This window comes from Haplochromis burtoni, unplaced genomic scaffold (assembly GCF_018398535.1).
Source record: "Haplochromis burtoni strain Fernald_Lab_line unplaced genomic scaffold, NCSU_Asbu1 Contig_119, whole genome shotgun sequence".
NCBI lineage: Eukaryota > Metazoa > Chordata > Actinopteri > Cichliformes > Cichlidae > Haplochromis > Haplochromis burtoni.
In genome coordinates this window covers 222,546-242,376 of record NW_024582480.1, presented here as the reverse complement: position 1 = coordinate 242,376, position 19,831 = coordinate 222,546, and the positions used below count along the sequence as shown (strand labels likewise).

General features: G+C 42.0%; 2 protein-coding genes across 10 annotated transcripts in view; both read right to left on the bottom strand.

Moving 5' to 3' along the window:
• Positions 1-800: 800 nt before the first annotated feature.
• Positions 801-16,045, bottom strand: jade1 (jade family PHD finger 1). Of its 9 annotated transcripts, none has more exons than XM_005929668.2 (12): positions 15,784-16,045; positions 14,087-14,169; positions 13,670-13,807; positions 12,998-13,065; positions 12,157-12,314; positions 10,684-10,868; positions 9,587-9,798; positions 8,939-9,106; positions 8,543-8,659; positions 6,903-7,496; positions 3,393-3,510; positions 801-2,702 (listed from the first exon to the last, which is right to left on the bottom strand). In XM_005929668.2, the coding sequence occupies exons 2-12, from the start codon at positions 14,160-14,162 to the stop codon at positions 1,657-1,659; spliced, it is 2,880 nt and encodes a 959-aa protein (XP_005929730.1). In that variant the 5' UTR covers positions 14,163-14,169; positions 15,784-16,045; the 3' UTR covers positions 801-1,656. The 9 variants fall into 9 exon arrangements, with proteins under 9 accessions (XP_005929730.1, XP_005929732.1, XP_005929731.1 ...); XM_005929670.3 differs by lacking the exon at positions 15,784-16,045 and adding an exon at positions 15,596-15,777; XM_005929669.3 differs by lacking the exon at positions 15,784-16,045 and adding an exon at positions 14,766-15,589.
• Positions 16,046-16,470: 425 nt separating this feature from the next.
• asmt2 (acetylserotonin O-methyltransferase 2) overlaps positions 16,471-19,831 on the bottom strand; it is a 17,866-nt gene continuing 14,505 nt past the window's right edge. Inside the window, exon 9 of the mRNA XM_005929674.3 lies at positions 16,471-19,420. Coding sequence (XP_005929736.1) covers positions 19,209-19,420 — 212 coding nt within the window. The 3' untranslated portion in view covers positions 16,471-19,208. The remainder of the gene's footprint in view (positions 19,421-19,831) is intronic.

Genomic DNA, 19,831 nt, shown 5'->3' with positions numbered 1-19,831 from the left:
CCTCTCTTTGAAATCAGCTGTTTGTCACTTTGAAACTTATGAAGCACCTTTAGCAGCGATAACTTGACATAATGTTTTTCAGTGACTTTGTCCGTTTCTCACATCATTGTGGGGGAATTTTTGGCCCACTCTTGCTTCAGTTCACTGAGGTTACGCACAGCTCTAAGATCCTAATCGTCACCTCTCCCTCAACAGCCATCATGACGTGTTTGTGCTGATGTGGATGTGATCGGTTTTCACCAAACGTGGCGCTGACTCATTACCGAACATCTCCTCTTTGGTCACCTGTTCAGGGGACGTTGTTCCAGAAGTCTCGTGGTGTGTTAGATGCAGCTTTGCAAACATAAAGCTCAGCAGCCCTCAGTCTTTAATGGTATTGTCATAAACTTTAACATTTAACATGCTGAGACCTGTAGAGTCTGAGCTGTACCACACAGGGTTCTGTGTGACCCTACAAGGACATCCTCCTAAAACTTTGAAGGCAGCCTAACATTTGCCAGTGTCTACAGACTCTTCCACACCTGTAACCTGCATTCAGGGCACCCATAGGTGGACCTGGCACTCCTGATGTTTTCAGTCAAGCTGCAAAGTGAGTAGAAGTCCCTCTGCAGGGCAACAGGCCCTCATGGAGTCAGACATGCACGCAGATCCTCCTCACACATGAACCAACTACTCACACCAGAAAAAAAGTTAATGTATTTTTTTTATAAGGAGATCTTCAAGATGAGAGCATTTTAACATATACCTTGAATGACTGAGTTACTGTATCTCTACAACTCATCAATGAGACACAGAAACCATTTTTCAGTCCAGCAGAGTTTTTATTCCTCTTTAAGACAACAACAAAAAAATAATATTTTGCATAACAGTAGTACAGCAGCGGCCAAGGGTACAAAACGCTTTCTTTTTTTGTTTGTTTTAATTATTCAGTGTAAAAATAACTCTACTCACACCTGTGCCGTCCTCTCGTAGTGCAAACGCTTCAAATAAAAGTTAGGCACATGATGGATACGATCGCAGTTCAAATTACACTTAAGTGCTGATGACGAGTAAAACATCATTCTGAATTCCTGTTTCAGTTTGCCTGCCAACCCACCCCCACCCGGCGTCATCGCGTAGGACAACCACAGACTGAAGAAGTACTCCGTTTAAACAGCGTTAAAAGGGCAGTTTGACCTCCTCTTTGAAGCGGTCGAGGTCCGATGAAGCCGGATTAATTAAAAAGAAGACCTACGCAGTCCTGATCACTGACAGTATGACTGAGGATTACCTGCTTCTGATTCTTCCACTAAGTGCAACTGACTCATGGCCGAGTTTAATACTAGAGACGAAAAGAAAAGACATAGCAAGCTTATGGTCCCAAGCAACAATCCCAACTTTGATGCTATTGCTTGTTTATATCTGAGCGAGCGATTAAGTGGCAACTTGACATCTTTCTATTCTGAGGAAAGGAAAAAAAAAAGAACTAGCACAAAATAAAATAAAATATTTCCCAGTTTTACATATGTTACAAATAAAAAATAAATATCAGCTCTGTTTTTACTCTAGCCTTTTGTGTTTTGTTTAGGATTTAGAGAAAAATAAAGGTACAAAGAGCGGCTGTCGTTCTTCTCCGAACAACACAGTGCAGCTTAATTTCTAAGAGTTGTTCCGTCATCAGGACGCCAGGACGCCCCGGCGAATGATGTCAGAGACGTAGCGGCGGCTGAGTGACGAGTCGCCTCTCAGCTGGTGTGAGTGGCATCGTTTCAGGCAGGGCTCCAGCTCGCCGTCGCCCGCCTTGGAGTCAGACGTGTAGTCCTCGTTTTCCGTCCCCGTGCGCAGTCGGGTCCTGGGGTACGACGGCTTGGGCGTGTTGGTCAGTGGCCTGAGCAGGGGCTTGTGTAGCTCCGCCTGCTTTTGCTCCGTTATACTTGCGGGTTTCTCGCTCCTCTTTGGGATCCTGAACTTCCCCCAGCTTCTCAGCTGTGCAGCCTCGGGCCCGTTAGATGCGTGGGAGCTGTCGGCCGAGGCTCTCCTCAGCCAGCCGTTGGTCTTGGCGCTGGGAGCGGTGTCTGACACCGTGCTGGCTTTGTTACATTTAGTGTTGCTCGTCACATCCGGAGAGACCGGGCTTCTTTTGATCCCTTCATCTATGAAGTAGTTGTCTGAGTCAGAGTTTCTGATGTCTACCAGTCTGATGGACACCGTTTTCTCCAGATGCTTTGACCCAAACCTGTTCTTCCCCTGGCTGGTGAAGCTTTCTGTGGAATCATTCCCCTTTTTCCTCCTCCTCTCCTCCTGCTCATGCTCAATATCCCGTTTTCGTCTCGCTTCCAGTTCGGGCTCCGCAGCCTCCCTTCTCGGGCCTTTCCGGCTCTCATGCTTGGGCAGTTTGCCGACGGCTGGTTCCTGAATGACCTCTGGCTTTGGGAGTTTTTTAAACTGTGTCTCCTGACTGATGTGTTGGATTCTGGCCTCCATGGCTGCGGCCTCTTTGATCTGGGAACTTTTGCTATCCTTCGTCTCCGATGCCTTGCTCAGATTGTCTTTCTTTTGAGTGTGCGGTGAGTTGGGCAGGCTTTTTCTCTCGCTGCTTTTCCTTTTTTCCTTTCGTTTGGTCTTCAGTCCAGAGGGGCTCCAGGAGGAGCTAGACTGGGAGCCCTGAGACGATAACCAGCCCAGAGAGAACAGCTTTTCCAGATCCTTTGCTGAAGGATCGCCTGAAACACACAAAAAACATACAGGTTTATTAAAACATGAGAGGTAACTATCTGTAATTATCAACCAGCCAAATTAGTTGCTTTTTCTAATATTTCTATCCTCATGTAAAGGCCAACAGCAGAACGCAGGGCTTTGCTGTGAGCACCAGTTCAATTTTTTTAGTATGTAGCAAACATTTGTAGTCTTTTGATACAGGAAGTAGCTTTAACATTGTGCTGACTTCTTACTGAGCACGAATCAGACCTGGGAATAGGATGAGGAACATGACCTGTGTGCAAGTCACATCCTAATTTCTGCCCTTCTCTCGCCAAAGTTTCCACGTGCGATCAGCGACGCCATCAAGGAAATCCAGAAAGATCTACTTGACGTAGCCTGTAACACGTCGCCTACTGATGGCCTTTCAATCAGCTCAGCAAATAGTTGCTGGGTGCAAATATACAGAAATGACCAAACCCCACATCAGAAGTCGTGTGTGCAGAAACACACTTTTATAATTCAATACAAAATATCTCAACACGTTACGAACTGCAGGCGGTTGCAGTTTGTAACGTGCAGCTTTCTCACCTGCAGACCTGAGAAAGCTGATGGGACACACCGTCTACTAGCTAGGTTTACTAACATGAATGCAAAATTCATGTGGAAGCTACCACATGCAAACCTGTTACAGTTTGTTCATCTCATGGACTCACCGCTGAGCAGCTCGTGGTCAAGCAATCGGACCTGGTGCTGGAAGATCTGCTCCTGGACTTTCCACAACGACCGCTTCATCTTCTCTCTCCGAGTCACCATGTAGGTCAGGTTACGAACCTGTGGAGCATTAGCAGCTTCTTTAGTCACGCTTTTATCAGATTGCATCAACAACAACAACAACAATCTTTATTTATAGAGCACATTTAAAAGCCAAGGGCATGCCAAAGTGCTTTACATGAAAGAATAAAAGAATAAAACAATTAACACTATAATATCAGAGTCATATAAGTGTGGAATTATGTTCACAGGTAAAAACCACTAATAAGAGTAAACTATAGCACATAGCTATAGCAAAGTAACGCTGTACCATCAAACACAGTGATAGAGAGCATAGACAACGCAAGACAAACAGAAAAATTAATAGAATAACTCACTGCAAACAAGGCCAGTATTTAACTGGTAGAAAAAGCAAGTTCAAACAAATATGTTTTAAGCCGTGATTTAAAAGATTGAATAGAATCAGACGCCCGGATGCCAATTGGGAGATTATTCCACAGCTCAGGTGCAGCTAGAGCAAACGCTCGATCACCTCTAGACTTCAAACGAGATCTGGGCTGAACCAACAATAACTGTGAGGATGATCTTAAAGCCCTCGCAGGAGCATATGAGTTTAAGAGTTCCTTAAGATAGCTTGGTCCTGTGTTATTAGTAATTTTAAAAGTAAGCAACAGAATTTTAAATTGAATACGAAATTTCACAGGCAACCAGTGCAGATCAGCAAGGACGGGAGTGATGTGAGCAAACTTCTTAGTTTTAGTTAGAATGCGTGCAGCGGCATTCTGGACTGTCTGTAATCTATGTAGAAGGGTAGAGTGGAGACCAAAATAAAGTGAATTACAATAATCTAGCCTTGACGTTACAAAGGCATGGATGAGCTTTTCCAGATCATTGTGCGGGATATAGTGTTTGGCCTTAGAAATAAGGCGAAGTTGGTAAAAGCTGGATCTGACGACAGCAGACACTTGTTTATCAAGTTTAAATGAGCTGTCAAGTAGCACACCCAGATTCCTAACAGTGTCAGAAAAGGAGCTAGTGAGAAAACCAAAGGCATCATGAAGTTTGGCACGGAGAGCGTCACTACCAAAGATCATAATTTCAGTTTTCTTATCATTAAGGATAAGAGTATTTGCCAGAAGCCATTGCTTGACCTCACACATACACTCTCGAAAGTTACTCACCGACATAGCTAGATCATCATTTAACTCAAAATAGATCTGGATGTCGTCAGCATAATAATGAAAAGCAATGTGGTATTTCTCAAAGATAGCACTTAAAGGAAGCATATATAATGAGAACAGGGTAGGGCCTAACACAGATCCCTGAGGGACACCACAGCAAACAGGTACAGCGGAAGAAGACGAGGTGGCCAAGTGAACCGAAGAGAGCCGATTGGAGAGGTAAGATTTAAACCAATCCAAGGCAGCGCCCTTGATGCCTACAGTGTGCTCTAGTCTCGCCAATAGTATGTTATGGTCAACCATGTCAAATGCCGATGAAAGATCCAATAGCACTAGGACAGAGGGGCGTCCATTGTCAGCCATTATAAAAGGTCATTAAAAATTCGGAGCAGCGCTGATTCAGTGCTGTGATGTTGTTTGAAGGCCGATTGAAATTTATCATTAATGTTATTCTCATCCAGGTAGGTCCGAAGTTGAAGCAGAACTACCTTCTCAAGAATTTTGGCCACGAAGGGAAGCTTAGAAATCGGCCTATAGTTGGCATAATCATTTTGATCGAGGTTACTTTTTTTAAGAACAGGTTGGATTTTAGCATGTTTAAAAGCTGATGGTACATAGCCGGAAAGCAAGGAAGAGTTCAATATGGACAATAGACAAGGTCCAATTGCACTAAAACAGTCCTTGACTATACGGGATGGAAGAACATCATGTACAAGATTAGTATTGCATCCTACAACAACTATGGCTCGTGCTGTCTTTTCACTTCTGCTGACTTAATTGTCGTGAGCAAGTGCCTCATTTCTGCATTTCTACAAACAAACCTGATATCCCAACTTCAGAAACCTGGATAAGATTTCACAATTACAGAAGAAGAGGAAAACAAAAACAGGAAACTTGACCAAGTTCAGTCATGTTATGTGATAGTAACACAAAATATATTTTTAATCCGTTTTAGAATGATGGGATTAACCAGTTAAATATACTTTATGGAGACGTCAACCTGGTCGTTTGTGTAAACAGGTTTCCCGACAGAGTGACTCATCCACAGCACTCTGTAACAGAGACTCTGGTATTTGTAACGTAACCTAAGATGTGTTGAACCAGATGTTTTGTGTTCGTGATAATGTAATCTGGGATCAACCTCACAGCACAAAGCTAACTAACCAGACAGACTGTCAATATAAACACTGGAGCCATAACCAGCTTTCCTTTCCCTGACACAACTGAGTACCCCTGCAGAAAAGTACTGATGTCTCACCTGGCCCACAGAGAGCATAAACTTCTTGAATGTCTCACTTAAACGTGTCTTTGTTTCAAGGTCAAACAGCAACTAGCTTGTGTGTGTCTACCAGGACAGTTTTTAGGCTCAGCACTACTGGCTGGGCTAATGTAACACTAGCCAGTCCAAACGTCTCAACAGCAGAGGGCAAGAGGGTGAGAAGGATTTAGCCTGCTGTGTTCAGAAAATATAAGAGGACAGATATCAGCAGAGCAACTGAAGATAAACTATTTTAAGTCATGACACTTGAACTGTTTGTTTTTACTCTTTAGTGTGACTTACTCTGTCAGGCTGGATTTGAAATACAGCAGGATAATTACATCCATCAGCTTAGTGATTGTATTTGGTTTTCTAAAAATTAATGCTTCAATGTTTGGAGACCTGCAGGAGGTCGATTTAGGGCTGGAATATTTCACCACCAAACGTGGTAAAGATGGCAGCTCTCACAACCAAACTCAGCACCGAGAGCACATTTTTTCATTTAAAGCCTCATACAGCAATACTGTGGCTCACAGTCAGCAGGCAAACCTGCTGATTAGATATTGAAGAAGCATTATAAACCGCTAGTGATCGTGTAGTTTCATGCAGCGCATGGTAAAGATTGTTGTTCCATGTTTTTTACCACAGAGCTGGCTCACAGTGCCAAAGGTCCATTCTATATAACATCAATCATCTTAGAAGAGTTTTGTCCAGCTTTTAAAAGACGGTTATGTTAGAATAAATGTACCTATACAAGTAGTTATGTCTGCTGTACTACTGAAAGGCCCTCTGCGGACTTTATCAAGCCTGTTTGTTTTGTTTTTTAAATAAATAAATGACCAGCAGCCCTCCTCTCCTCTATAAGCAGCAGACTTTTATGTTGCACTGAGAATTTATTGAACTGCATTTAAGCGTTTCTCTCGTCATCCCCTGCTCTTCATAACATTTCTCTTCTTGCCTCCGCTGTTGTCTTTGCGCCTGCGAGTCCTGCTGCAGGTGGAGTCAAAACCTACCCGCTCCAGATCTTGTCGGAGGTGTGTGAAGAGCTGCAGGCGGCGCAGCAGCACCTCTTGCTCGCGCCGTGCCAGGCTCTCCTCTTCGTCTTTTTTGGGCGTGAGAAGCGGCTGGTTGAAGTTGGCTTTGCGTTTCAGTTTCCAGTACTGATAGAGAAAGTCCACCACCTCAGGCACCAGCTTCAAGTTACTAGTTACCTCCTCCACGTCTACAAACTGGTAGAACTCTTCCTCCATCTCTTGCAGCTTCAGTTTGCGGAGGTTGACTCTCTTCTCTTCTTTGCTGAGTGCCTCTGGGTTGGTCAGTGCTCTATCGATGAGCTGAGGGGCCACACAGGAAGATGAAGAGGGGGAGGCAGCATCTTCCTCCTCTAACACCTTCACTCTCCTCCTGCCCTTCTTGTCTCTGGCACTCTCCTTCTCCTCGTCACCCGAGTCGCGGTCCCTGGACTCGTCACCCTCAAGCCCAGAATGTTTGGGGCAGTAAGACTTGAACTTGACCTCATCGTCATCTGTGAGGATAGTGTTCATTTCAAGGTTGGCGTGGAGGCCGCACGTCACGTGGAAGGAAGTCCGGCAATTTTTTGCTGAACACTAAAGAAACAAACAGAAAAATGTTTACTAAAATTAGGTTTTTTGTCCCCCATTCCTACAGGAAATATAATATATAATTAAATAAAACAACAACAACAACAACAAAAAAAAACCTTATTACTTAAAAATGCCAAAACTGAAATGCTGTCAAAGATGTCAAATTCACCAAAGCACAGCCTGAGACACAAACCAAAAAGAATCTCTAGCATCAGAAACATCAAATTTCTTCTCTAGTTATTCTTTAAACCTGCAATTCTGTATTTTGCCATTTGGGGGCAGCAAAAACAACATACAGGTATTTAATTGATCAAAATAAACCAATCAAATACCAAAGTAACACTCCAGCCCTCTACTTGCTGTGACTCAGGCTCTCATACAAACCCACTTCAAACAAACAGAAGTACCTTCAGCTTAATAAGAAGTGAAAACAGTCAAACATATCAAAATGTCATTAATGACATCACTAAGGTTTCTGAAAATTGTATCAGAAAGAATTTTGATGATTGTGCTATCTCACAGTGTGATGTACTTTTAGCTGCCCTCGTATTTCCTAAGGGGTTGCCGCAGCGGGTGGATCCGCATATTTGATTTGGCACAGTTTTTAGGGCGGATGCCCATCCACACAACGCTGATATCTCACACTACCAACACATATATCATGCACCAACATTCAGCCTAAATATACACAGAGATCATTTCTTTCTCCATATCACTCAGTCCAGATCTGCTGTGTGTCAAATTGTCTTCCTGCCTTACTTTTATGTTGTTACTGTTGTGAATTTAACATGTTTAACACAAAATCTAAAACCACACACTAAAACACTTCATTGCTGAGTGATCTGCTGTGCCTTTAATCCTCCACCCTGCTGAAGTGTGAAGTCACTGCCTTGATTTCCAGTACATGTGAACTGAAGAACACTGACGCATCCTTTCACTCGGTGTGGATCAATAATGCCCACACTGTGGAAATCTCCTCCCGTAGTCTGAGTTACTGACACGTGCTGGATGAGCTTTTCACATTAAATGAACCGTGTAACGTTAATAACCTGAATGCATGCGCCAGTCTTCTCTTTGCAGAGGCAGCAGATCAGAGCCCATCTGTTGCTGGGAATATGGGACACATTGGTGATCGGCTCCATCTTCTCTGGATTCCCAATGCTCACCTGCACAGAGGGTTTAACACACAAAGAGGACACGAGTTGCTCAAACGTCAGCGCACATGGTGTTGACAAATGCAAGTACATGCAGAGTGGTCTTAGACACAGTGTCACTGCCATGTGTGTCAAAATGGTTACCAACATTTTAAACAAGTGGGATCAAAACCTACGACTCTTAACAAGACAAGCAGCTGTCAGGAGCAGCCAATCAGAAGAAGAGTGGAGGCTACTAGAGTCCCACAATGACCATTTGATTAAAAAACAGAAATTATGACTGATCTTCACCTCTGGAATCCACAAGGCACAGCTGACGTGGACCCACTTAGTTCCACTTCGGGTGGGCTTCATGGCTCCGCCCTTTTTGGGACACAACTGGCACTTTGGCAGGATGCCGAGGGCACAGATCCGACACAACCAGCTGCCCTTAGGGACTTTCTGGATGCCGTAACACGCCTGAAAAGAAACCCAAACAGCCGCTCAGTTTCCAGAAAGCAAGCAGAAATGACGACGCAGACAGGAAGTAGGTGTGTCACATGAAAAGCAAACCGAAAATGTAAGACAAGTCGCTTTTTTTGCCTCAGTGAGGCGAATCTCTAAAGTCTTGCAACTTTCTTTTTTCTTTGAACAAGTTAACAAAATCCATCTTTTTCCCCTACAGGAAACATTAAAACGGGAAGAATTTTATTTTGAGTCCTTTCATGTACAAAAAGCTAAATAACTGCGTTGACGTTAGCAATACGCAGCCAGTTTATTCAATGGGAGTGACTTCATATATTTTTACTAGACAGGGAAAAGTTTAAAACTGACAAAAGAAAACAGATTTGACTTCATATTGCACATTAACAGATTTAGAACAATATTCTGTGGCTGATGACAGATTTGTCCTCTGTCTGCTGTGTTTTTTTCTCATTTTAAAGGGAGATGATGGCTGACCTGGTGAACGCAGATGTTGCACTTGTCACAGAACACCATCTCGTTGTTGTCCTCCCCGTCAGGTGACTGGCAAACATCGCACACCACATCCTCGTCATACTCGATGCCTAACCCCTCCTCGGTCTCCATGGCGTGCGTCATGTTTTCGTGGCAGCAGCGCTCAAACTCTTCCATCACACGCTCCATGGTGATTTCATCCAGTGGCGGAATAGCTGGGAAAAATATACATGAATAAAGATGTCCTGATCTATTATAAAGTTACCTTATTTGTTGATGCTCTCTTACACTTTTGGTTAGACAATATGATCAGACTGCAGTGATGAAAAAAAAATAAATCTGCCTCCTGCAGGAGAGTCTGGGTTTTATCATCTTCAATTTCACTACAATTTAAGCATCAATATTTCTCTGTGGGCTGAGTAAATGCCCTTTTTGTTTGGCTTTTAATTTGTAATTACACCTACATTTTCCATCCATCTAAAAGCAGACAGAAGACACAAAATGCTCAATAACACATACAACACTGAGAGTTATCAAAAAGAAACTGGAAACAGCAGTGCAGTAACACAAGAAGCCTAAAAAAAAGCCGGACTCTACTCAAAATACAAACTGGACCCAAAAACCAAGTCTGTATATAAACACAGCTTGCAGCTGAAGGAGCACAGGAGAAGTTATGAGGGTGTCAAGGACAAGAAAGATGAACAGGACAGATTTCGCTGGCTCTCTGCGTCTCTCAGCTCACGCTCCTTCTGAAGAAAATAGCTTTGTGACTGCAAACCTGTACTGCACGTCTGTTTATACAACAAGGATCTATAATAAATACATAGATAATAATAGTAATCTTTCAATGAACTTCACTGAATACTGATGGCAAACAAGCAGGCTGACAGAGTGTAAAGCTTGATGTCAACATCTCAGACCTTGCAGCTGTGGACACAGCTTTAAAACGCTTTCATCTGCTCTGTTTCATTTCATTTGATACATTTGATACAACAAAAAACAAAAGAAACAACTATATTCAGTTCCTGAGCCTAAAAATAACTTACAGATTTAACCATCAAACAAGCAGCTACAGAACAAATATGTACTCAGTGACTCACCCATCTCTGTAAACTCTTCATTTATGACCTGCAGCCAGGCCACGTCTTCCTCGTTCAGGTCGTAGCGACACATCCCCTCCGCCAGCGTGCGGATGTCCACGTAGCCGAGCGCTTCTGTGCCTGATGTCCGGATCAACTTCTTTGGCCTACCAAACATCGTCTCCTTTCCTTTCTCGGACAGCACCCTGCACAACCGAGACCTTCACATTCACTATCGTGCACATGCAGTACAATATGGTAGCATGTTTAATCGAACTATACATTATTAACCAACAACTGGTGGTCTAACATGTACGGCAGGCTTTACAGTAGCTCCTAGCCGACCCAAAAACACCTCTGGACTTTTTAAGGCATTCAAGGACTTTTCTTTTCAATGACACTTTCAAAAAGGATGCGATTTCCTGGTTTGCACTTAAACAGCCCTCAAATTTATAAAACATGTAATATTTACAATTCTGATACTGATGAACAGTAGACAGGATGGTAAAAGATTATCTTTCATGGTCATACAAATGAATGGAAACACTGTTACTAAATTAGTAACACTGTAACATTTCTCTGCTGTAATTTTGTTAGAAGGGTATTTCCTGCACGGCGGGATTTCTGGTGTCCCCTCAAAGAGGCTTTAACCAGAAACTCACCAGCATTCTAAAAATGTTTTGTTAATAAGGGTTTCGTTTACTCATATTTTCTTGAAATGCATCAATGTCTGTTAGGCAGGATGATACAGACTCACTGCCTTTATCATACACGGACTGTGTTTGCTCACTGACATCCCCTAAAGGCAAATTCTGAACCACGAAAACCCTTCAGCACTCAGTGGTCGACAGATAAAACAATACAGGTTTCCAAGGTGATATTTTAGCACCATCAGCTTGATATTTTGATCTACCTCTACACAGGCTGTGCTAAATCACTTGGAGCCTCAGCTTGACTCGACTCGGTTTCAGACGTTTTCCGTTACAGCCGAGTATCACCTAATGCTGGGTTGTTATAGTAACGTGGTCTCGTGACTTCATTGTACATCACACAAACACCAAAGCAATGGAGAACGTCAAGGCGATGGCATACCTGCTGCTCGGTGTATAGCTTTTTGTCACTCTGGGACCACTGTGGTTTTTTTGTGTAGCCATTTCATTTGTTGCTCGGTTTCAAAAATGGCAGTTTTGATTTTCGTAAAGGCGTGCTCTCATGACTCATTGAGTTACACCACTAACTAGCCAATTGACATCACGTTTTTGCACTGCTCAGAAGCCCAGTCGAGTAGGTATTTAAAACATTTTTTTTTTTAAGTACACAGTTTCAGGTTCTACCACCTAATCGAAAACCATAAAAACCAAGGCCAGTCGAGCCAACCCAAGTGGGTACAAGTGGGAAAGGGCTAGAAGTGTCAAAGTCTCCGTCAGCTACGCTGCCTCTTATTCACTGAAGTGAACTATGAGTGAGATTGAATGTGTTACTTTTATTTCCTACCTCACAACAGGCTGTGGGATGGAGTGGGGGCTGACGGGGACCTGGACGCCCTTCTCCCACTCCTGCCTCCATGGGTCAGCTAGGACGTAGTAGTCCTCGGTGTTCAGCTGATACGAGTCGTGCACTTTCATGGCCGTGATCAGGTCCGTCCTGAAAACCTGCAGCACATAACATGAACATTGCTAAGTGTATAATGAGATTTCAGAGAAAACTGCTGCAAAACAAAGCTCGTCTCTGCAACAGCGTCAAGAACTTCAATCAGCTTAAAGAAGAAAGCTGAAGGTTTGCTAAATTACATTTTTGCAAAGCAACTGATAAATAAATATAGAATGTATGAAAACGTATATCACTGTTTGAACAGGTTAAAAAAAAAAAGAAAGGAAAAAATAATTGACTACACTGACCCTCACAGCTAAAGACAGCAAATTAGGATCCTGCATTGGCTCAAGTCATTGTTTTGCTTTAATTTGATTGGCTCTCTAGTGAAAGGGAGGACACAGTGGACTGCAGGGACCAAGTCCACAGACTGTACAGTAGATAACAGCAAACGTGCTTTCATCTCAAGGACACACTATGGAGTGTGGGTCCAAGATAGCACGTCTTTTCTTACACGTATAAACAACCACATAAACATTTATTTTACAGATGTGCTGCCAGCTGGTCCTTTCATTTTCACATTCATTTGTCAGCCACATATACACGTCTTTAGTTAAAATCTAAAGTACGATCCCAGAGTACAAGACTGACAAAAAAGAAGGGCCATTAATTATAATCTACACATTTCAAGTTTTACAGCAACCTTTTAAAAACCACAATAAATAGTTTGAGACCAAATGCGTACCTCAGAGGGTTTCTGCCCAGTCCACCTCCTGTGCTGCGATGAATGCTGGGACCAGCAGGTGGAATTACCTGAAACAGAAACGCCACAAACTGTTGTACAGACCCACATTTCTTCTTTGAGCATCAGCCCAAGTCTGCTGATTTTCTAATAAACAACTTCACACCATTAAATACGTCTGGATTTCCCCCAATGAGGGGAAACTTGAGAGAAACGCCTGGCTCATTTGGATAGTCAAACTGGGGCAACTGACATTTTCTGTTTTCAATTTCATTTTATCAGCTAGAGTCACCAATTTGACTTTGGGCCAGGTATGAAATTGATGATCAAAATGGGGTTGTTTTTTTTTAGTTCTGATTTTTTAATCAACTGCAAGAACCACAATAAAAAGTGCTTGATCAGTGTGGTGTGCTTTATGGCATTAAATATTTTAACTTGTCTGTCTAATAAAACCCTAAAACAGACCAGGCTAAAAGCAATTTCCAGTAAGCGCTTGGGGTTTGTTTTTATAACAGATGGCAAAGTGATACGAATGCTCAGTCATAATGAAGCATGTACCTTGCTTTCTGTAATTTACAGCTCCGGGCAGCATTTTAAACAATGTGGTAAAAGTCCAACCTCTGAGGGAAACCAACAACTGCAAGCTGTTCCCAGATTTGAGACCATCTGCCTGACCTGCCAGGATGTCTTTAAAGGTCCAAACATGCCTCCTGTCCCTACTCTGTCTCCTGTTTCTCGGACTACAGGACTTCTTTTGCTTTTCCTTTATGTTTGTCCATCTACTGCACTTGTTTCTCTTTCTTATCTTCTTTCCTGAACATGGAAGTAGAGACTTACTCACACTGACACCAATAACATTAGAGATACATTTTCAAGTCTAACTGCAAAGCAAAAGTGTCATGGTTATCAAGGAAGCTGTCAAAAGACTTTACTTTTACTTCTAAAAATAGCCAGACTTCATGAAGTCATTCGCTTTGTCTGAACTTATCTCGGTGCTTGGCACTTGTGCTGGCAGGGTTGTGCCAACCCTCGTTCCCATCTATATGTGGACTTGGTATCAATGAGTCAGCAGAGACAATATTTTTTGCTTACTTCCATTGTCCGAGTCATCGCTGCTGCTGGGGTGTCTGCTTCTCTTCATTGTCACCTGTCTGCGGAGCTCCGGCATAAGGGCACTTCACAAACAAGAAATGAGGTAGAGATACAGAATGGGAGGATGAAAAGGTACACGATAAACAACTGTAGAAAAGATTTGGTAGTAAGATTAATAGGCTGCCTTAAAACCCCTCACACAAAGAAAGTCGAGTCAGTTAGTAAATGCTACTTTTGGTGAGTGGCTTTGCACAATGCTGTAACCAAATCATGCTCAGTTACACCATTACCAAAAGCAAACATATTGACCAAAAATATTCTTCTGGGTATTATCAATTAGCTGCAATTCACTGCAGCTAAACACGGTGGTATGATGTATTGATTATGCAAAATCTGAGAAAACGATCATGTTGTGGTGAAATATGTTCCCAACAGTAGGGGGGGCAAAAGTGGATCAATCAATATTTACATCACTGCCATGCTAGTGCTAAATTATCACTTCTACCATATGAGAACGAAGCCCAACAACAGTCCAAGAACTTGTCACTATCCCACCGGTTTCCGTCCTGATCAGCCAGCAAGGCTGTATAAACACACACGCACGCACCAGTCACTGCTCGAGAAGAAGTTACCGCATGCTGCACTGACAGAAAGCAACACTGTTATAAGATCAGGCTACCCGTGCACGGAGTCTCAACTCCCAAGAGCACAGGAGGAAATTTCTCAGAATCCGCCGCCAACCCGCATAGGGAGAAAGGTGCTAACCCTAATTTAGCTGGCTAGGCTAAAAGCAGGCTAGCCAGGGTCTGTGCGACGCCCCTCCTTCCAGCAAGCAGGCTGCAGAAAGTACGAGCTAAATTACGAGAAACTAGCTCAAGCCACCAGCTGATCAAAACAACTGCTCCCCGGTGCTATTCTGGCAGCCTTGTGTTATAAGAATGCGGATGCAAGTTCTAAGCAGACTACGGAGCGTTGCATTTTTTAAGTCACATTGCAACTCTACATGGCTAATGTTAGCCTAGTTGCTAATCTCCTATTTCCGTTATGTAACATAAGGCCCATCCCTAACCGGCGCCTCAAATTGGCATGTTTATATTTTTTAAGTTAGCAACAACATTCGCTATATACAAATGAGTTAACTTAATAAACAGAACATATGGATACTAATTCGTATCACGAATATTTAATTTTGTTGTCTAAAGTCATTGTACACCTTATGTTTCGCTGACGTTGTTGGTTAGCACACCGGCTAACTAGTTAGCTGGAGGCTAATGTAGATTGTGTTTAGCATTATTAGCCGATGTTGCTAACATAACACGGGGTTCTACGGTGCCACTCACTAAATCCCACGGCACAGACAGCGCGCTGTCAAAGGTTAAGGGTCAATTCTTGTGCAAAACAAACTACACCAAATCAAAAACAACACGTGAATTTAAACTCATCGTTAATACAACACTGCCTTTTCGCTACTATGCAGCTAACCAGCAGGGCACAGTGTGGTAGGTTTACCAGCGGTCCACTGGTTGAGGTTAATCTTTGGCGCCATTTTAAATGACGATGTCGCGTTTTCCTAGCGGACTGCTAGTACGTCCATACTAGAAATATAAACTCGCTCAAATGTCTAGATAAAATAATTCTGGTACATATGCACCTGAATTAAAACAGCGTAGAGTTTAAATAAATTGCATAGTACGTACAGAGCACGTCAGGCCGATGCGAGCCGCTGTTTTGAGTTTGAAGCGAAGCGCAGTTTTTGCCTTGAGTTCCGCTTGACCCGCATTCCACATACACAAACACAGTGGCGGCTGGGGAGGAGATTACTCTGCACACACGCAGCTATGTGCATCGGCCGCTAGAGGGCAGCAAAACCGAAACTGGTAGCACTAATCCGACAGATCACTGCAGGAAAAAACAAGAAGTTTCCACAGCCTCGGTAACAACCCACGTTGCCCGGTTGCCAGTTTGAGTGTCAACAAACCATAATAATGTGTGCATAATTCTTTCCCAAGTGTGTACGACGGAGGGTTTCTACTGACAACAAAGTCTCTGCTTTCTGTCAAGGACACCACACACTACAGGGACAGACCATCAGCAACATAAAAACAAACATTTAGTGAGAAAAGGACACATTTTCTTCCCTTCGTAAAGGTTTCCTAGATCAATATAATCACTTTCTTTACTGATACGCCCCTTTTTGTGTTTCTTTCTGTGCTCTTCGATATTATTTACAACATACTGTATCAGCTCATTTATGAAAGCAGTTTGATAATATCTGATTATTTATCCCAGAAGCTAGGAAACTTGCAAGTTACAGCAAGCAAAACACTGAAAATAGCCTTTAATAAAATAGTCCCGTTAACGCAGAATAGCTGAATAAAAGGCAAAAGAAAATATCTCAGTGAAATGAAGTATTTTATTATACTTTGCATAGTTTGCTCATGGATACACCATATTATAAATAAAAAAAAACTGTAAGACTCATTATCTATAATTCTTGGATCCTCGTAATTTTTGCCAGGAGAAACCGAGACAAATGATCACATTACATATTGGATATGACTTCTTAAAATTGCTGCTTTGGTAACAAAGAACAATTTAACATAATAGTAATTCAATAACTAATGTGTAAACTGTGTAAAGTCCAGGCAAAAATTCAGGGAGGCTGTAAAAACATCAACTAATAAATATTTAAGACTAAAGAACTGTCACAGTATCAGCTACAAGGACAAACTCCCAACACCCTGTGGCTGTGTTTACATGCAATACTTTTAATACAAAAAATTATAAACATAATATTTTTTGTTCAAATGAACTTTTTGTACAGAATATCCAAGATGTGTGTCTGAAGGATGCATGCTTACAGGAATGAGCAGGAGGAGGAGGGTCCGGTGACTCAAATGCTCCATTTCTATTGCACATGTTGTTATTCTACATTTACATGTCATCAGTGACACACATGCTAATAAAACATAATCTCACAGCTCCATTAACACATGTTTTAATTCACGTGTGAACTTATCAGCAGCTATGAGGAGCCGATTTGATGCGAGTCGGCTTCTGGTGTGAACAAGAGCTTCAGTTCCTGAAGCCTCGCTAACTAACATCATAAAAAAATAAAACATAAAATGACAAAATGCACCAGACATCAACAAAGAGGGTTTTTTAAACAGCACCCAAGTGATTCTTTTTTCTTCAACCAGCCAACACAGTGAGAATTTCATAATAGCAGCAGAGGAATGATGAAGGTAAACAGAGGTGATCATAAAGGGTTAAATACAGTTGAGTCTCATCTTCCACTCATCACAGTGAACAGGAAAGCTGGGAACACGCGCACGTTCACACACATCACATCACTTTTTTTAAGTTTAAAGGTCAGTATTTTTCCTATTTGAACTTTATTAGTCTGATGTGTCTTCCTGCGAGTGAAACAGAATCATTAAATACACACATCTAGCACAGACTTGGTAAGATCTACAAGACAGACAAAACTGACTTTTCTACAGAGACTGAGAAATGACAGACACATTGCAAGATAGACACAACTGAGAAAATATTGTGTAGAACAATGAAAGCAATGATGGCAGCAGGTTTACAGTCTGATTTTTGCATGAACAAATATTATAGGCTCAGTTTTCCCAACAGTGTGAAAATGACTTTTTTCTTTATCTGGTTAAAAACTGTTTATGATCAGATTATATCTGAAGTCTGGATGTAATTCAAAATTATAAAAATAACTTTGTGCAAAAATGTTTAAAAAGGTTTTGGGGTGCATATGCAGTGCCCACTATGATATACTGGTCTAATATTCTGGTTGAATAGGCATAAAAAATAGTCATAAAAGAGAAGAGAAGCGAGTGTTGACATTAACTCGTCCACCAATTTGGATGTGTGATGATCACAGTGATAATGTAGGATCAAGTAAATAAAGCCCCAGTCACACAAGCCAGTCAAATGGCCTGTGATCATTTGGCAACCACTGACTCTGAGGGAAGTGAGTTTACCCCAACCAGTTTCTTGAAGTTGATAGTAGTCGCTGGGACGTAGACAAGGAGCTTCTAAATGCCATAGGTACCAGTTCAACCAACTGGTGAAAAACTCTCTGTCATTGCTTTGGTTGCTAGCATGTTGCTGCTGTCCTAGTTGGACTGGAAGTGACAGAGTTGACTACAAACACTTCCCAGCCACTCTCCGATCTTTAGTGAAACTGCAAAAAGTCCAACACAAGCTAGAAATAAAGACTCTTCACCTTCAAAGTAAAAGTTGCAACTTGTGAAACATGCTTGCCTCCAGTGGTAAGGCACGGCTTCTCCATTTCCACTTTGCGTAACATTTTTACAAATTGTACAAACTTTTACAAATTGTAAAAATGTACTAGTTCTCAGCTAGATGAGTATTTGCAGACAACCACGAAAAACTACAAGCAATGTGCTAGCAACCAAAGCAATCACTAGGATGATTTTGGTCCTGCACATATTTTGCAACCATTTTCACCCAGCGAGAGGCAACCCATTGGGGAACACACATTTCCCATGCAAACACTTGTTGTGTCATCTTCAATATGGTGAACAACTCTTGAGCAATGAATTCATGTCAGAGCCTCGACACTGAGCTAACCAGTTGCTTATTAGCTTAGTGTATTTATTTAGTTAAGGTAAATTAAACATATCTGCAGGTTAACCTACTTTTGTCTTTATGCTAACTATGCTAAACAGTTACTTGTTAGCTTAGCTTAGCTTAATGCTAAGTTAACAAGCTTCTGGTGGTAGTAGTAGCTTCATATTTAGCATACAACCATAAGAGTGGTATCAAGAGAGGAAATCTTCATCAAATGTTAAATTTGTATGACTAAAAGATATTATCTATCACAGCAGCAACCTCTAACCAGAGGTGTGGTCGAAAGACAAGGTGAACTGTAAGAAAAAATTTAAAAATATTAAATAATTGGTGTTGACGATAACATAAACTGGAGATCCATGTGGACAACTTTTTTTTTCTCCCCACAGTTTACAGTTTGATGTTGACATCTGTTCCTTATCGAGGCCTTGAAGTTTCCACTTAACCTTTCTCTAATTTCCCAGAGTTTTGACAGATGCTTTCTAAGCATCCCGCTCTCTGTCTGAGCTCATCTGATGGCCAATATGGCATCATAAGATTTGCCCGTGCGGCAGACCTGAATGTTCTTGAAGCCGGTCTTGTTGAACATGTGTGTGTACTCGGACGGTGGGTGCTCCCTGCCCTTCGTCTGCACCAGCATGTTGAGGGAGAAAAGCTGAGTCATGATGGGCCCTCGTCTGTTCTCAAACAGCATCGCTTCTACCAGCAGGACGCCGCCGCCTGGCAGGAGGACAAACAAAGATACTGAAAGCAGTTTTTGTTTCAAATAGAAACAAAAACTGCTATAAGTATAATAATCAAATGAAAAATTGAGAAAATATAGCAACAATGTGTACTCTACTGAGTGAAATAAGTGTTTGATCCCCTCGAAACACATGATTTCGTACTTGGTGGAGTAAACTAGTGTTGGCCAGCAGGTTTGTGAACATCTTACAGTGCAGCAGATAAAATACAGGTCAAATCATTAACAAATGGAAACAATTACTAAAACTGTTATTTATGCTGTGCTCCAGATACCACGGAAGTCGGAACTTGGGAGTGTCGGCAGTAAAGTTGCAAAAGCGAAGAAAAATGGGATTTGTTTTCATTATTACCAAAGTAGAGCTATTCACGTGTCACAAGAAAAACAAT

Excerpts from the sequence above, each read along its gene's own strand:
- jade1 (XM_005929668.2), bottom strand. The coding sequence starts at position 14,162 with ATGCCGGAGCTCCGCAGACAGGTGACAATGAAGAGAAGCAGACACCCC. Across the intron at positions 13,066-13,669 it reads CTTTAAAGACATCCTGGCAG|GTAATTCCACCTGCTGGTCC; the intron begins GTCAGGCAGATG and ends TTTCTGTTTCAG. Across the intron at positions 12,315-12,997 it reads CTGGGCAGAAACCCTCTGAG|GTTTTCAGGACGGACCTGAT; the intron begins GTACGCATTTGG and ends TATGTGCTGCAG.